This window comes from Sceloporus occidentalis, unplaced genomic scaffold (assembly GCF_023333645.1).
Source record: "Sceloporus occidentalis isolate IW3139 unplaced genomic scaffold, rSceOcc1.0.p SCAF_6, whole genome shotgun sequence".
In the NCBI taxonomy this organism is placed as follows: domain Eukaryota; kingdom Metazoa; phylum Chordata; class Lepidosauria; order Squamata; family Phrynosomatidae; genus Sceloporus; species Sceloporus occidentalis.
In genome coordinates, this window is record NW_028316986.1 from 22,729,944 (window position 1) to 22,748,921 (window position 18,978).

Below are 18,978 nucleotides of genomic sequence, written 5' to 3' on the forward strand. Positions count from 1 at the left end.
CTTGTTCCCCACCTGGATCCATGGGGGGGGGGATGATTATGATGATGATAGAAAAACCAGTAATGAAGGAACTGGAGCAAACTCTTGCCCTCAGTCACAAGAATGGGCCCTTTGGCTCAGAAAACTTGGTCATCTGCATATTCATGGAGATACCCATGAAATCAGGCACACCATACATACATTATGCAGAATACAGACAACTTTCTTCTCTTAGCAATTTATCTATTTCTTTACAGACAACTTATTTCTTCTCTTAGCAATTTACCTATTTCTGACAGCAGAACCTCAGCAGTGTGCCTGTGAGCCGTCCCTTGGTACACCAAGCCTATCCCTATCACAGCAGCCACCTGCACATTATGAGGAACATCCAGCTCAGTGGAAGTCGGAGGCAACAAAGCAGGTATGTGGATGCTGAGCAGCCGAGTGATAGACATATCCATTGTGCCCAGTTTGGCAGCAGAAACCCCAAGCAGCAGCCCAATACTGGTCATCTCGTGGCCCTGATATAGAAACAAAAAGCCTTGAAGTACTATAGCTGAAACCAACATTCAAAACACTATTCTTGACATACACCAGAAATTAAAAGTGTGGTTGGATCATGTTTTAATATGTAATTTTTAAAATAGCCCTAAGGCCAATTGCTAGCCTGAACTAGCACAGATTCAACAATGGGATTTACTGAAGTATTGATTCAGTTAGTCTACTGTAGCAAGCTGAATGGACAGATTAAAACCAACAGATGACTAGCTGCAAGCATACACTGCAAACAAGACTGGGATATAATATTGATTATACTGTTCAAGTTTTTTTTCCAATCAGAAGCTGAACTTCATTTTAATAAGTATACTTTTATACAAAACCAAAACAAAATCTTTCAAACTCTTTGACAGTACATTGTCACTAGAAAAATGCTGGCCACATTATTTGTCAAATGCCAATAGAAGGAAATGTGTATCTAAGTGCTTTATCACACCAGCCTATTGTCTTCCAGCCATCATGTTGTTTAAGCAAATGGAAAGATACTAGCATGGAAGCAATCACTATCACACCTTCTCTGCAGTAGTGCTATGGTGCTGCTTTGGTGATGCATGGTCCCGCAATCAGTCTTCTGTATGACTTCACTGACCCAGCCTTCCTCCCTATGTAGCACATGCATGCTATTTTTTCTTTTCTTGCCATAATTTCACAATTAAGCATTTTTAATGCTTCTCAATGTCGCCATTTCACCCTTCCAATTGACATCACACGTATACTCAATGTGACTCGTAATTTGCCCACTTCATTCACATGTTTGTGTAGTGCACCAATCCCTTCATTGGTTCACTATCCAATTCAGCCACTGGTATGGGATCGTAGGACTTCAAGGCCCAAAATTCTAATAACCACTGGTCTTAGAAAGGTTTGCAAGCTAAATGTTCCTCATGTTTGATCTTCATGACTGGACTTCAATGCCACTGTTTATTTCAGAGAGTTGTTGCACCATAACAGGAACCTCTACCTAGCTACCTCAATATGGAAAAGATATACAGACTGCTCAATAGGATAACATACTCTATCTTTTACTTTTGAATAAATGCCTCACCTTTGTCAAGTAGTCATGGATATTAAGTGTTGCAAGCTTTGTGAGGTGACCATTTAAACCCAGGGCCATGAGAAAGCCTGCATATTCATTGGCTAGTTCTGCATTTTTGGGTTTGTTGTAGACAATCCATGCTGAATCTATTTGAGAAGCTGGTGCTATTTTCAGTCCAGCAGCCACGCCATTGTGAAAGTTTGCCCAACAAGCCATGTTAGGAGGCACATCTATGTTGCCACTGTTGAGGTCTACTGTGGTATTTCTTGGAGGAGCTCGCCCTGCATAGAAAAATAAAATAATCAAATAAATGTAGTTAAAGCTGAAAAATGAGAAATCAGTAACGTTCTCATTTCTTTGTCAGAGATTTGAGAATATACAAAGAAAGCTCTACTTTTAAAAAAAGGCCATGACCACACTGCATGTATGTTTTTGTTTTGAGGTTATCTTAAACCGCACCAAACACACCTGTTAGGTTCAACTTGGGAATAGGTAACGGCTCTGTTGGCACTGGATGGTAAGAGAACAAAGTGAACATTCCTCTTCCTAAGGGTAGTGCCATAGTCCGCTGACAAAGCTGCAGCAGCCTGTTGTGGAAATGAAAATCGTAAAAAATATAGGCAGCATTCTTTTAAAAACAGATACACACACAGACCAGAAAATATATTACTAACAAGTATTTGGTTAGTATGCAAATGGATCTTGTAGCACATTTGAGACTAACTGAAAGAAGGAAGTTGGTAGCATGAGCTACTTCAGTCTGCTTCCTCAGATGCATGCCCAAGTCTACAAAAGCTCATGCTACCAACGTCTTTACTTCAGTTAGTCTCAAAGATGCTACAAAATCTCTTTGTGTACTGATTTTCCAGACTATTACAGCTATGTCTTTGAAGTATTTGATTAATTAAATATAGTATACTGATAATGTTGTTATACTCAATGCCCTTCTTTTTAAAATTTGTAATTTCTAAGTTTTATTGGTCATTGGGTATAGGCAGTGATTGTTAATTGCCATCTTTCCCTTAGTTTATAACTGTACTTAATTTATAGTTTATATGTGAGGACATTCTTATCTGCATTTAGGGTTGCCATTTCCCGCTTTTGGGCAGGACTTTCCCAGATTTTAGGCCCTTGGGAAGGTCCCGGCTCAGCTTTCCAGGTTTCCTGGGTTTTGGCCGATGCCACTGCGGCGACAGCGGCAGCAGTGAAAACCCAAGGCCCCCTTTTGCCACTGCGTCAACCTCAAGTTGCTACGGAGCGCCCAAAGAAGGAAGCCTTGCCAGGGCAAGGCTTCCTTCTCCCTCAGCTCTGCGCTGCCTGGGATGGAACTGAGGGAGAAGGAAGCCTTGCTACGGTGAGGCTTTCTTCTTCAGCTCCAGGACGGAGCCGAGGGAGAAGCCTAGCCACGATGAGGCTTCCTTCTTCGGCTCCACCGCCCGGGATGGAGCCGAGAGGCCTGGCCGGCCAGCTAGGCCCCATAGAAGGCTGCTGCCACGGCAAAAGCCTTCTCCAGCGGTGGGAGAGCTGTGCAGGCCTGGCCAGTTGGCTAGGCCCTAGAAAAGGAGGCCGCCATGGCAAGGCCTCCTCCAGCGGTAGCAGGGCCGCCTCAGGCTGCAGCAACTAGTTGGCAGCATGAGCTTTCCTAATAAAGTCCATTTCTCAGATGCATCAGTCTCATAGGTACGATCTCAATATCTTTGAATTCTACTGTTGTGTGCCTTTTTAAAAAAATAATTAATGTTTTTGGCTTGTAGTTGGTTGTGTCCTTCATTTTTCTTGCATGTCCTATATTTTCAGGCAAATTTTGTCCTACATTTCACCCTACATTTTGTCCTACATTTTGCTACGTTTTGTCCCGGTTTGGTGATGGCAAATTATGGCAACCCTATCTGCATGTGTGACTGAACCTTCCATTTCAAACCAAAATACATTTCTAAACACACAGACATACAATTTATGTACACATTCACATACACTATACACATTAAAATACATTTTTACATAAAATATTTTAAACTTGGTATGCAAATTGATGGTCATGATCTTTTTGATTGTGTTCTTCTACATATGAACAAAACATTTCCTGTATGTAGATCAAGAACACATAGGATAGCATCTGATGGGAGAAGATGCCTGCATGAGCACTTCCTCTGCTTTCAAGTAGGTAGATACTGGCACAGGTGAGAATGTCATAGCATCAGTTCTTGCCACATGCTCTGTAGATTCTCATGGCATCCAAGTGGCATATTAAATCCACATTGTAAATTTTATGTAAGAAAGGGCCTTCAGAATTCTAGGATGTTATCAATACTAGCCCAATGGATGTAAAGCTTTTTTCCCAAGTTTTCTTTTCTCCTCTCTCCATAATAGTTGGCCCTCCATAGATTCTGCATCCATGGATTGAACCATCCACGGCTTGAAAAAGCTTTTTAAAAATCCAAAAAGCAAACCTTGATTTTGTTATTTTATAGAAGTGACACTATTGTATATAATGGGACTTGAGCATCCACAGATTTTGGTATCCATGAGGGATCTAGAAACCAAATCCCTTTGGATCAATGGGGTTTATTTCAAGACCCCCATGCAAATGCGAAAAATGTGGATGACATGAACACACACACTTCAACATGTCCATGTTCACATCATCACCAATGAATAATATGGGCCATGATGATCCACAAGTGGATCCGAAGCCTATGCATCCAGAGGGCTTACTGTGTTTTAACCAAGTTAAAGGAAAGAACAGCAGACTTCTGCCTTTCTCTTTTCTGCTGTTAATTATGGTACTGTATTTATACCCCGCCCTTCAGCCCTAAAGGCTATCAGAGTGGCTTACAATTATTATTTTTAATTAGACAGTTCCCTGCCCTCAGGCTTACTGTAGCATAACCTGGGAAAAGAAAGAGACTGCATGCTCCCAGCACATCCCATGCTGTTAAAAATAAAAAGTTTGCTCTAAGGAAAGCTGGGAAAATATGTGGCAATCCAGACACTACTGAGCTGCAACTCACATGAGCTGAAGCCATAGTCAGTGGTGAGTGGTGATAGCTTCTGTGGTCCAAGAAACATCTGGAGGACCCCACACTCTCGAAACACCAGCTTAGTGCTAAAATGTTACACACACTTATTCAAAAAAATTAGTTGCTCCCTCCTTTAGAATTGGGTTCGCCTTTGCTCTACTAGCAGCAGAGGAGCACACTTTCTTTTTTTCCTTCCCTCCTTAAGGACCTACTTTTGGCCTTCTGCTACTCAGATGTATTGTCAGCATTACAGATCAACATAACATCTCTCCACTGTTTTCCAGGATGAGATTCTGTTTGTGGAGTTTATTTAAATCAAAAGGTGCTAAAGTAGAACCCTACTTCTCTTCCATCACCCTGTCCACATTTTAAAAAGATGTTTAAATAAAGGCAGAAGGCAAAGCAAACCCACCCAACTAAACAGTCTTTATTTCTTATGCACAGGGAAGGTTATACAGCTATCGACTGTGCTAAAAGCTCTTTGGGGTAAACAGATTGACAGAAGAGTCAGAATACCAGTCATTAGAGCTATCTCTGCACCAAACAATGATGTTAAATCTTAACCCCTAGAAGAAAAATTATCTTTTCAGTAAGGTACTTTTTTTTGGTCTTGTTTCCCATCTGCCCACACCATTACAAAAAGCCACATCCTTAAGATATTCCACTACCTGGAAAGCACAGCTAGGGAGAGTCACACAGGGCAAAAATTTGAAGACCAGTATGCTGAGGTAGCATGATCCTCTGATTAACAAGCTAGTGGGAATGCCAACAATTTACCGGTTTTCTTTTTCTTCAATATATTCATGGTCACTGACTTCTGGCATCTGAATTACATTGACACGGACAGGGTGGGCACTCTGCAGAAGCCTGCGCACCTCTTGCACCCTCAAGTCTTCACTCCATATCAGTGACATCACTTCCTGGTTCATATCATTCATTCCATCATCATCCTCTTCGGACTCTGTAGTTGAGGGCATATCGGATGAGAGCATTTGTGTGTCAGACTTTTGGAGGTGGGAGGGGGGAAAGACAAAGACAGAGCATGAGAAACTGGCTCTTCAATGAACTGCAAAATACAGAAGTACATATACAGTCCATCTGCCCTGCTTTCTGTAAAATTGCATAATTTGTTAAACTGGGACTATTATTTAATTTTAATTTAAATACTGGCGTTTATCAGACGAGGTTTCTGCAGCTCAGATCTGGGGCTTCTGCGGATTGGGCCATTCGCATTGACATGACAAGGAGAATGTATTTTCATACCTGGTAGCTTTAAATGTGAGCCCCTTCCATGGGACTTGCGAACTGAATCCTTACTGACTCCTCATTTTGTGGCGATTTGGCGAGTTCGCTAAATAAGTGGATTGACACAATTCACATTGGGGCTCAGTTCCAACTCATTGAGAATTGGTCTGGTGTGGAATCCCAATCCTGAACACGATCGCAAGACCCCCAGGTTGCAAATTTCCCATGATGCCCTGCTGAAATGTGCCCCATTTACTTCTGGTGGCTCTTTTTGCTTTCAGGGCAACCAGGACTCCATTGGAGCTCTCTCTCTGCTTCCCCCCTCTTCCCCATGCAACTTCGGCAGAGCAGCCAGGCTAGCAGCGTTTTCTCTCTCTCACACACATATTCCTGGCAGCCAAATTCAAAGGGATCCTGTGTCAGAGCCCCATCCATTTCATCCTCATGTACATCTATCCAAAGGATGTATACTAATGTTTGCAAAATAGATGTGAAGGAAATGAAACTTGAGGATGGAGGGAGAGATGGAACTCCCAGAATTCCATAGCCTCGAGTCAAGGACCCCACAACAAACTCCAACTCCCATAATAGTAATACTTTATTTTTAAAATAATAATAATAATAATAATAATTTATTATTTTAAAATAATAATAATAATAATAATAATAATAATAATAATAATAATAATTTAGGTTACTAGTTGGCCAAGGCACCAGAGCTCTCTGGCAGAGAAGACTCAATGTCAATTTCACGCACATCTACATCCATCCTCCTGTCAATCTCAACATCTATCTCACACTCTCTCACACACACACACACACACACACACACATATATATGTATACACACATATATATATACACACACACACATATACACCAGAGCTCTCTGGCAGAGAAGGCTCAATGTCTCTGGACACTACAGTTCCCAGAATTCCATAGCACTGAGCCAGGACAGTTAAACTGGAGTTAAACTGGATTATCTCCCCAGTGTGGATGCAACCTAAGAGAAGGCAACTGAATGACAGGAGAATGGTTGTAGATAATATATAGATATAGATATAGCTAGTTAAGGGCTTTTGGACTTCAGCTCCCAGAATCCCAGGCTATTGGCCAACATGGCTGAGGCTTCTGGGAGCTGAAGTCCAGGATCCTTTAAAGGGCACAGTTTGGGAACCACTGGGATAGATACAGATAGATATAGATGTGGATGAATTGGATGGGGCTCTGACACGGAAGACCCTTAGAATTTGGCTGCCAGGGAAGGGAAACTAGAAGGGAAGAAGAAAAAAGGGGCAGCTGTCATTCAGGTGAGGCTAGCATTTGCATGAAAGTGGAGCCTGGCTCCCTTCTTAGCCCAGGAAGTGCAAAGGTTCAGGATGCGTTTAGGGCCCCACTGAGCATGTGCAAGCATCCCAATTCGAATCATTGAATCCCCCATGGTATGCACCGGTGTGGAACTACAATTTGCACTCACTCCGCTTTCCCTGAATCCGCATCACGTGACTTCCTTCGATTCGATTCCTCCTCAGTTCATATGGGCAACTGAAGAGCAACCAGGTATGAAAATACATTCTCCTTATCATGTCAATGCAAATGGCCCAATCTGCAGAAGCCCGAGATCTGAGCTGCAGAAACCTCGTCTGATAAACGCCACTGTTAATACACCCACATGTAGAAAATCTAAAACTATCTGAATTAATCTTCAGCCTTGATACTTACAACTTTACTCTTTGGCAAGTTTCCCTCACAAGCTTGTTTGGAAAGATCCTGACGGCCTATCAAAAGACAGACAGCTTCTGGCCAGTCAGAGGCAGGTTGCTGCCGGCAGTGGTATATTGCATCTCTGATAGGAAGAGCAACTCCAAAAGGCAAGGATTCCAGATCTCTTAAAGTAAATCCTGGTATTTACATAGAAAATAAGTATGATAACTTTGGGGTTGACTTGTAGGCAATTAAAAACAACAACAACAACAACTGAGAACCTTTTACGTACTGCCATTATTCAAATAAAAAACAAACAAGCTTCATTTATATACCGCTTCATACCGCCTAAACAGTGTCTAAGCGGTTTACAACTGTAAGCTAATTTGCCCCCAACAGTCTGGGTACTCATTTTAGAGACCTCAGAAGGATGCAAGCTTGAGTCAAGCTTGAGCCCTTTTGCTGGTCTTAAACTCACAACCTTGTGGTTTTGAGCGAGTGGCTGCAGTACAGGCATTTAACCACTGCGCCACCAGGGCTCCTATTCCCTGCAAACACAAGAGCAAAAGTGTGAACATGTGGGTACAAAATTCAAAACCTCTGGCAGAACTCTCAGATAACACCTTAAAAGAGTTGAGTCTGGTCTAATAATAACAACAGTTTATAGATACACATAGTTCTTCTTTTATTCCACTATTCTTTATAGATACACATAGTTCTTCTTTTATTCCACTATTGCTCTGGGTCATTTAGAGGTGGCAGAATTCTGAAATATTACAAACCTGTTAAAGCTATTTAGCCAGAAACAACAATAGCATGCTTATTTTCAAACTAAATCAAAAAACTAACTTCAGCTTTCACCCATTTAAAAAGAAAGTTTCTAGCCTCATAGCAGTAAAAGAGAAATTCTAAAAATGTATGAAAATCCATCCAGACCAATTTGTTTTGGTTTACACTACATCCCTGAAAAAAAAAAAGTTACAAATCTCCTTACCTACATTTGTCATCCAGAGAACAAGTTTCTCAGCAAGACTGGAAGCTGATGTGCTGTGCCTAAAACTGCACCTGCACAACAAAAGGGAAACCAATTTAAACAGAATATATGGATTTATTTAGCACCAAAAGCAATGTGCACAATAGATAAACAAGGTAGCAGTGGAGGAACTGGCCAAACATTTACAAACAAGAGATGAGGATAAGGTAAAAAAAATCAAAACAATAGTTAGTCAGAAGGTGTAATGTGCTTGGGTAGGTGTGCCTTGCTGCCACTGGTCGTGGAAGGTGGAAGCCAGGCCGCTAAAAAGGGAAAGTATCAAAAATGTCTACCTTCCATTTGCCCAACTATTGTGCAAGAGACAGTTACAACTCTACTTATTCTACTTACTAAAATCCATATTTTAATTTGTGGTGTAGTGGTTTGAGTGTTGGACTGTGACTCTGGAGACCAGGGGTCAAATCCCCGCTCAACCATGGAAACCTATTGGATGATCTTGGGCAAATCACACTCTCTCAGCCTCAGAGGAAGGCAAAGGTAAATCCCCTGTGAACCAACTCTGCCAATAAAACCCCATGATGGGTTCAGCTAAGGGTCACCATAAGTCAGAAATGACTCGAAGGCACATGACAACAACTGCAACAACCCACCCTGGGTCCCACACTGGGAGAAAGATGGAACAATAAATAAATAAATAAATAAATAAATAAATAAATAAATAAATAAATAGCTGTAGTAAAAAACATATGCAAAAGGCCTTCCCCTCAAGCAACAGTTGGATATAAGGATTGGGAGTAAGGGTCCCCAAGACTGAGGCTGTAATTTCCAGGCAGGCTGGAGTCCTGGTATCCCTTAGTACTGCCTGAAAGGACAACCGTTGGGATGAGACCGTGCAGACTACAATATAACACTGTAAACAGAATCATTCCTTTTATTGGCATACTCTGGTCTCTCTCTCTTATTCTCCTGATCCCTTGTTCTTAGAAAATCTCAAGATTTTTGTATTTTATAATTCCCCATGAAGGTAAAGCTGAAAATGGGAGATAAAGAAGAAAGATAAAAACTGAAGATGTGTGGGTCACCGCAAGAACCTACAGTCCTTTAAAGAAAGAGACCACCTTGGGTACACTAAAGGAGAAATCAGGACAAACCCTTCAACTGAGAAAGCACATCAGAATCCTGTGAAGTGGATTTTCAAGGGTCAAGAGATGATAAATGTGATAAACAACAAAACCATTTCCTAAAGCAACATTTTGAATTTTGTTTTCTTATTAGCTTACCGGGGCTCTTCCAGTTCGGTCTGCTGCTTCCGTGGCCCTAAAACAAAAGGGGAGACAAAATGAAAACATGTCACTTGGAATGGCTAGAGTCTAGACAAACAGCAAGGAATGAATTGAAATATTCCTTTGGGCATTTGGATAGCCTCAAACGTTATCCTACCTGATGTTATCTTGGACAAATAGTTGGATGCTTCATTTAAAACCGCTCTTTCATCACCAAGTATGTAGAGTGCAACACTCTGTTCAGAAAAAAGGAATTCTGTCTTAGGTTCTGCTAACAAAAGATCTAACATGTTCGTTTAAGTGACAGAAGAAAGAAAACAATTTGGGAGGTTTTACTGACTTTACATAAGAATATACATTCAACATTAGACAAATTAGCTATGAGTTGAAACCAAATCATATGAAATCATCTCATACCAAACCAGACTACAAGTTCATCTAGACCACTGTTGTCTAAAGTACTGGTCTAAAGTACCTTTCACTGTCCAGATTTTTTGCGATCTGAACTCCCAGAATCCTGAGTCAGCCTGGAGTATAGTTAAGGATTCTGGGAAATCCAAAATGTCTGGAAGACCCAATGCATTGGTCTATGTACATTGTCTCTCTAAGGTCTAAGCAGAGGTCATAACCAGCCTGCTACCTTGAACCTTTTACAGGAGATGCAAAGGAAGGAAACTGGTACCTTCAACTATATGCAGCATTATGTTGTAGCAGCCACTGGTAACTCACCCTTATTGTCCTAAAAGCATCCCTTTGAGAATGGTTCCTGCAATTCATGTGGAGTGTTGATACATTACATTAAGGACTCCTGACAGACCCAATGATTATCCCAGGGTTTCTTCTGATATGCTTGACATAACTGTTTCTGCTTCTTAGATCTGAAGCTAGCAAACACTTTCTACTATAGTGTGTGTCTCACAATAGTATGAGAAAGTTCTCACTAACAAGGAGTAAACAAGTGGCTAATTGCAAGACTGTCTCTGAACTTTGGTGCATGTATCAATGTCCATGTTCAATATGTATTGTAAAAACAAATTTAATATGTTTTTATCCTGTTTAAGCGATTTTATTATTTTAATCTTGGATTGTTTATGGTTTTATCTTCAAATCCCTGCTCAGCTGTAGAAGCCCACTGGGCCACCCTGGCCAAGTCACATTCTCTCAGTTTCAGAGGAAGGCAAAGGCAACCCCCTTCTGAACAAATCTTCCCAATAAAACCCTGTGATAAATTCACCTTAGAGTCAGCATAAGTCAGAAATGACCAGAAGGCACAGAACAACAACAACATTGTTTTATCTGTATGCTTCCCTGGAGTCCCACAATAAAGGGTAGGATAAACATAAATAAATAAATATTACAATATTACAATCTTAAGCTTCATATACCAAAGCATATATTTTCACTTTTAGAAATTCCAGATTAGAATACTCCATATTTCTCAGTCAATGAGAATGGTATGTGTGTGTTATAAATATGTTAAGCTGTTTGTTGAATTCAAATAAATGTTCCCATGAACATGACATGAAGTTAAACAGATCAGGATCAAGATAAGATGGTACACATGACACACATGCCCCAGTCTATAGTGGAAAAATATAAGTGAAAACACTGCAGATTTTCTGCAGATGATTACTAACTCCAAAATTTGCTTTGGGACAGTCAACATAATGATAAGACCAGCTGTGCCCCAAAACCTAAGTAGCTTGTTCATTAAATTATTTCACTTTCTCATGTGAAATAGAGCTATGATTCTATATCACCAGCTATCAAATAAATATGTAAATAAACAATCAAACTAACTAGAGACCTTCCAAATGTTGAGCTGCAACTTCCAACAGCTTTAGCCAGCGAAGCAAATGATGAAGGATACTGTAAACTGCAGTTCAACTACATCAAGAAAGCCGAAAGTTGCCAGCCCTATTTCATGGTTTAATAACAGCTCGAAGGAGTTAAGACATTTAGAAACCCTGTTCACCTGCTCTGCTTCAATGACATTTGTTCCATTATGGATCGTGCAGCTTAAAACAGAAATACTTCAGGCATGCATGAAGTTAAGCATAAGAAACATATCTGCAGAACTGAGTCCCTTCAATGGGAATTGTAGTACATACCAGGACTACTAGTTTGCTCCTTTCACAAATTCCAGGCAAGTAAGGGTAGGGTGGCACATTTTCTCCCTTCAAGCAGGAACTTAGCCACTGAAAAATACTTGGAGGCTCCACCGAAAAAAAGGCTGGGTGTTGCATGCCACACACTGTTTTTAAAACAAAGTTTAAAAAAAGGAGAACAGAATTAATGTACTCTGGCCACTAGAGGCCCCTTGCTAATCTTACAAGTGAAGAAACCTGAATACAAAACATTCATGGTTACAGCCAATAGAAACTTCCATGATCAGAGCAGCACCAGTTTTTGCCCTGCACATGCTACTGTGGCAATCTATGCAGTACATCAATATACCACCCATTTATACATGGCCAGTTGGATATAAATTCATGATTTATAATGAATACTAGGTGCTGTAGGCTATATTTCAGAGGGAGTAACTGGCAAAACCACCTCTGAGTATTCCCTGCCTAAGCAAAAACCCTATAAAATTGATGGGATTGCCTTAAGTCAATAGGTGATTTGAAGGCACATGAACACAAACATAGTTATTGAACAATATGAACAATATTGTCCATGATAAGCAAGTACTTATTATAGACACAGCTTGTGGAGGCAGAGTTGTCTGACATATTTTCCACGAAGGTAGAGTTGTATGCCCTAACCCCTACAAAAATGCAGCCTTCAGTTTTTAAAGTTGGTGCTGTCCTCGTTCTCTCAAACCTATGAAAATGGTTCTGTTCCCACTCAGCCAAGGAAACCCAATACTCTTGGAACTTGCCTGGATCAATTATGCCTGTTTGCCTGGAAGCCTTCACCAGCACTGGATAGTCTCTGTAGTAATAATCGAGGTAAGCTTCTAGAGTTAAGTCTCTAAAAGGAGGAAATAAGGAGCAAATTGCATTCTAAGCATAAAATGCACAAGATGACATGCAATTATTAATTAAGGGGATGGGAAAGGGAAAAGCTTAGAAAAGTTACTTTTATGGACTACAGCCTTTATAATGTTCCAACCAGCATGGGCAGTGGCTATGTTGGTTAGAGATTTTGGAAGTGGTAGTCCAAAAAATATTTTTCCCAGCTCTGATAGGGATTAAGCAGTTTCAGGACTCCATTTAAAATAGTAGTAAAGAAACTTTGCTTATATTGGAATGAAGAAATATAGTAGAATCATGGAATCATAGAATTCGAAGAGATCACAAGGGCCATCCAGTCCAGCCCCCGGGCAAAGCATACCCAACAGGTGGCCATCCAGCCTCTGTTTAAAGACTTCCAAGGAGGGAGACTCCACCACACTCCAAGGGAGTGTGTTCCACTGTCGAACAGCCCTTACTGTTAGGAAGTTCCTTCTAATGTTGAGGTGGAATAAAGTAAGAGGAGGCCCAAAATTTGTGATAGCACAAGGGGAAAAGGCCAAATGATAACTGTTTGACAGTACAAATAAAAAGCTAAACCCTTGCCCATTCACTATCATTCGCTGAGGATCTGAAAAGACATTGTTCCTACATCTGCCATCCCTACTAGTAGGAATGTCCTGTGTCTTTTGCAGTAAAGCTGTAATGTGTAAACCAGAAGTAATATTTGTGGACCTGAAGTGCAGGCAAGATGCATGTGCTTTTTTAAAAAAAAAAATCATTATTCAAACATGCATCCAGAAATCCACACATTAAACATTTAAACAACAATATTTTCCATCTAAAACCTCAAAAAAATCTAACAGGCATTCTAAATTTATCTAACTTCCTTCTTAGTTACTAGTTTAGATATTCATACTCAATTTACCATCCTTCTTCCATTCTCTTTCTACTATCCTCCTCCCTGTTTACCTCTTCTGACTCCCTACTACTACCACCTCCTCATCTCACATCCATCTCCCATAATCATTTTAACCACTGTTTTTTGTGGGTTTTTCGGGCTATGTGGCCATGTTCTAGAAGAGTTTATTCCTGGCGTTTTGCCAGCATCTGTGGCTGGCATGAAGATGCCAGCCACAGATGCTGGCAAAACGCCAGGAATAAACTCTTCTAGAACATGGTCACACAGCCCAAAAAACCCACAAAAAACTATGGATGCCAGCCATGAAAGCCTTTAACTTCACATTTTAACCACCTTTAATCTCTCTTCTATCTTCTTATCACTCCACCTTCTTATATCTTTCTCTTACCCATCCAACCAACCTCTTTACCTTCTACTACCTACTCGAACCTTCTCTCACTTCCCCAATCTTATCATATTCTCCACTCTACACCTTCTTTCTTTCATTCATCTTCATCTCTTGCCTTCAACTTTCCAACTAAGTCCAAATGATGATGCCCAATCCCATATCCTTCCTTTCATCACCCCCTCTATACTTCTCACTATCCAATTATCACAATTTATAATTCTATTTTCTCCAATTTACTTCTCCTCTAAGTAATTTGAAAAACGAATAATCTAGCTTAATCTAACTAATCTAATAAACCTATTGTTGCTAACGGACCCCCCCCCCCTTTTAAAAAAATTTCTACTGGTTTTGGATCAGTATGTATTTTATTAGACGATTCATTTTTTCATTCTCTGAGTAAACTTTTCAAATTCTAACATTTCGTATAATTTAAAAATCCTATCATCTTCATTTGGGATAGTCTTAGCTTTCCACTTTTGAGCAAATACAATCCTTGCTGAAGTTACCAAATAAAACAGGATTTTGCCAACTTTGTTTTCTAATTCCTCTTCAAAAATTCCTAACAAACTCTTTTCAACACCTAAACATTCTTAATATTTATTGTCAGCATGTTGCAGTAGTAGCCCAAAAGTAGGTCTCAAGAGATTTAAAATATATTGAAAAATCCACAATGGTATCGGTAGGGGTTGGCAAGAAAGATAGACGGGTGGCTGAATTGCCACTTCCTATCCACATCTACCACTGACATACACACTACCTTTCACCCCCTCTACCACTGTGGAGCAAAAGTGGCACATCTTCCTACTGCTAAGTGGCTTCTGCGAATGGATCTCCTTCATCACATGTACAAAGGGAGATCCTCTGAATCCTATATCCACTGGCACACTCTCCCAGAGACCTTAAGACTGTGCTGTAAAATAATAGAAAAGCAATAGAGCCCTAACTACAGAGATAAAAGACATCAACTCCTCCTTCCTCTTTGACAGAAACTAGTCCTGGTAACTTACCCTTTTACTCACCTAATTGTAATTGAAAAGAAAAAAAAAAAAGGAAAGGAAAAGGAAAGATGAAATCTACTTTACAGTCTGATTCCAAATCTTTTTAACTACTGCCAAGAAAAACAAGCAGCTCAAGTTCATTTCTATGAGAACATACCTTGCTAGTTGAACCAGAAGGATAACAAGTGAACGAATTCCTTCACCCATTAGGCAGTTCAGCTTCAGCTCCTCATAGATTAAATGGAGCACACAGAAAATGGAAGGAATGTGGGGGAAAAGAAGAGTGGTAGAATCCAAGCAGTGGTTATGTGAAATATTGTCTTTGGGAAGTTTTACTTCTAGTGGATCCAATCGTAACGCTTTAGCCAAAGGGTGAGACTCAACATTTTTATGGTAGTCAGAATTTAGAAGATATTCCCCATCCTAAAAAAAACCCAGAAAAAAGAGATATAGTGTATGGTTTTAGTTTACATACTTGACACACAATAATTACTGCAGTGTTGAATATTCCAACTGAATTTATGACTTTATAATCAAAAGATAAACACAGCTTTTTGCTTACAAAAGGAAATTGTTCTTGACATAGGGATAATGGTGTAGTAATAAAAACAGCCTTCTCCCAACATGGTGCTCTCCAGAGGGTGGATCACAACCATATTCATATTCAACAATCACCATATAATTTTTTAAGGGACACTTGTCAAATCCAATGAATTTACAAATTACTAGGAACTGTCAGTTAAATACTTCTCTTACTTCATCTGATCCTGTCTCTGAAGGTCGAGCTTTCTTGGGAGCAATGACTGGAGAAAGAGATCCTTCAAAATCAAGCTACAATGAACAGACAAGCAAGTTATCCCAGAGTGCTGGACGTTGGTTTTAATATACATACACTACCAATGACTCAAAAGAAACAAAAATTTATATGTATTAATCCCACATACAACTGATATTGCTCTTTCCATCACTTTTACATTTGAATGCAATCACAAAGTTAGGGTGATTAATTACACTTACAAGCTGAACTTTATTAAAAGGTAAAGGAAAAGGTTTCTCCTTTGACATGAATGTCCGACTGTAGGGGGTGATGCTCATCTCTGTTAATAAACCGAGGGTGCCTCTATTTTCAAAAGACGACCCTGTGGTCATGTGGCCAGCATGCCTCATGGAATGCTGTTAACTTCCCGCCAAAGTGGTACCTATTTATCTACTTGCACTTTTTCATGGGTTTGAACTGCTAGGTTGGCAGAAGCTGGGAGTTCACTCCATCACGCAGCACTTGGGTCTCAAACTGCCAACCTGCTGACCTTGCAATCGTCAGAGTCAGCATCTTAACCACTGAGCCACCTTATTACGTTCACTTAAAAATAAGCACCACTAATCTCAATAGAAACTACTGATAATTAAGAAAAGTGAGGATGACAGTCTTAGTAACTACCCTGGTAAACTTCAGTAGGACCTTGGATCTGGTCCACAATCCACCTGAGAGATTTTTGTGAGGCTATGTAGGAAGCATACTGAGCTATACAACCAAGATTCAACAGTTCTACTGATCTAAATCCATTCTAGAGATTTCTTTCAGAAACAGGCCTCTTAAATTTTCAGCTAAATGATGACAAACAGTTGGCTGTAAGGGGTGAATCCAGCCCCTGTCTAATATACAATTTTCACCAATTAAATTTGGAAAAGTCTGCTGTGTTTTCACCAAAAATAAGAAGACTAAAATAATGAGAAACAGTTCAAAAGCAGCTTGGAAAAGTTACGTTTTAGACAAGGAGCCCTGTTGGCGCAGTGGTTAAATGCCTGTACTGCAGCCACTCACTCACAAACCATAAGTTCAATACCTGTAAAGGGACTCAAGCTCGATCTGGCTTGCATCCTTCCAAGGTCGCTAAAATGAGTACCCAGATTGTTGGGGGAAATTAGCTTACACTTTGTAAACCGCTTAGGGAGTGCTTAAGTGCACTGATAAGCGATATAGAAATGTACTTGCTATTGCTATAACACTTAGTACCCTCTAGCCAGCATGGTCACACTGGCCAGGGGATTCTGGGAACTACAGAAGCTCTGTCTAGAGTGCAATATTTTTATCATTTTGCAATGTGTGTATGTGCATTGTTATATATGAATATATGATCTCTCTCTCGCTCTCTCTCTCTCTGTGTATATATATATATATATATGTGTGTGTGTGTGTGTGTGTGTGTGTATATGAATTTTGATTGAAAACACATAAGCTATAGAGCCAGCATGGTGTACTGGCTCCAACTCTGGGAGACCAGGATTCAAATCCTTTCTTGGCCATCGAAACTCACTGGATGACTTTGGGCAAGTCACATTCTCTCAGCATCAGAAAACAGGCATGGCAAACCGCCTCTGAACAAATCCTGCTAAGAAAACCCCATGACAGGTTTACATTACTGTCGCCATAAGTCGGAAATGATTGGAACTCACACAGCAACCAAAAAAATAATACCATAATATGAGAATTACTATATTTCAGTCACTCCTGTTAATGCAGTGCCAGGTCACTCTTGTGAACAAATGCTACACTAAAAGCTGCAGTAGCTTCTGCTGGAATGCTAAGATGAGATCAATGCAAAACCAGGAAATCATCTGTAAAATACAAGTCCATCCAAATCAGAAGAAACAAGCTCCTGCTGAGGACTGTACACAAAACATATAATTTGTATTTTTCTAAGGGAAATTGCATGAAAAGTTTGAGGTGCAGTATGTAACATTATTACATCAGGGGCAGTGTGTGATGTTACTATTTCTATCACTGTCTTCATCTATCTGCCTAGCAAACTCCATATTCCTTTACTACGGTGCCACCCATGCAGAAAGCAGACAAAAGAAGGAACAGGCACACTTAATTGGGTTGGGAAACAATCTGCCTGCAGGTGAATCTCCTGGCACCACCCCTTCTGTTATCCTGAAAACAGGAGAATAAATCATTGAGTACTGACACGAGAGGATAACAACTTTAGTTAGTTTGGATGGGGATCACTGTTGACCAAATTTGCGCCATAAACCCTCTGAAAAGGTGAGATTTCCCCCTCAAAACTGATGCTTCAAAATGCCTTGCTTTAAAGGAGAATCAAAACAAATGCAGACCACGACCTGCTCTGATTTATACACAACATGCTAACAGAACAAAATGCACCTTAGTCAAGAGAACAAAATGCATCACTGTCAAAGAACTCTAATCATCAGGAAGTTCTTCTTAAGGTTTAGAGGGATCACCATTTAATGCCGGATCAGCTTTCTGGTGTATAAAATTATTGTTTTTCAAGTGATACCTTATTATTTGGTCTTATTTAGAAGCCAAGGGATGACACTGCATGGTAACTTACATTGCGAGTCCAGGCCACTCTCTCTGTGTTGTAACCCATCATGTTCATGAGACAGGTCACAAATAAGCTCCACTCTGAGTAGTAACTTGGTCCTCCTGGTGCATTGTATGCATTATACCATCTGACAAGCATTTGCACAGCAATCTCTTTAGGCAGGATGTATTTAATGCCTTGTAAACACCTTTTGACTGTTCCAGATAAAGATGAGAGAGGAAACGACAACAAAAACAAAAAATAATTGTTAGATTATTGCGTGGTCTTTGACTATTCAACCAATGTCTAAGACTTGAAGTTTATCCCATACTGCATTAGCTGGTCAGGGCCACTATAAATATAACAGAAATGGTCTATTAAGGACAGACTGTGAAATCCATGTTCTTCCCTGGGCTCAAATGCAGCTAAGAATTTTATCTGCAGTGGTTATAACTGAAATTAGTCTTTGACTTAACTGCAGGAACTAAAGAGGGACTAGTGACCATCTTATATTCATTTCCCTAGACTTGAGAACAGCACCAACCCCTTCTGATGAAACATGTTC

General features: G+C 40.1%; 1 protein-coding gene across 4 annotated transcripts in view; it reads right to left on the reverse strand.

Moving 5' to 3' along the window:
• The window catches only part of LOC149310493 (anaphase-promoting complex subunit 1-like), a 72,114-nt gene that overhangs the window by 30,169 nt on the left and 22,967 nt on the right, over positions 1-18,978 (reverse strand). For all 4 annotated transcript variants that reach the window (XM_089529064.1, XM_089529066.1, XM_089529065.1 and 1 more), the window contains 13 exons: positions 18,441-18,628; positions 15,841-15,915; positions 15,242-15,507; positions 12,704-12,795; positions 11,931-12,073; positions 9,977-10,055; positions 9,817-9,853; positions 8,537-8,607; positions 7,561-7,739; positions 5,371-5,597; positions 2,042-2,160; positions 1,583-1,854; positions 266-500 (listed from right to left, as the gene is read on the reverse strand). In XM_089529064.1, coding sequence (XP_089385190.1) covers positions 266-500; positions 1,583-1,854; positions 2,042-2,160; positions 5,371-5,597; positions 7,561-7,739; positions 8,537-8,607; positions 9,817-9,853; positions 9,977-10,055; positions 11,931-12,073; positions 12,704-12,795; positions 15,242-15,507; positions 15,841-15,915; positions 18,441-18,628 — 1,983 coding nt within the window. The remainder of the gene's footprint in view (positions 1-265; positions 501-1,582; positions 1,855-2,041; positions 2,161-5,370; positions 5,598-7,560; positions 7,740-8,536; positions 8,608-9,816; positions 9,854-9,976; positions 10,056-11,930; positions 12,074-12,703; positions 12,796-15,241; positions 15,508-15,840; positions 15,916-18,440; positions 18,629-18,978) is intronic.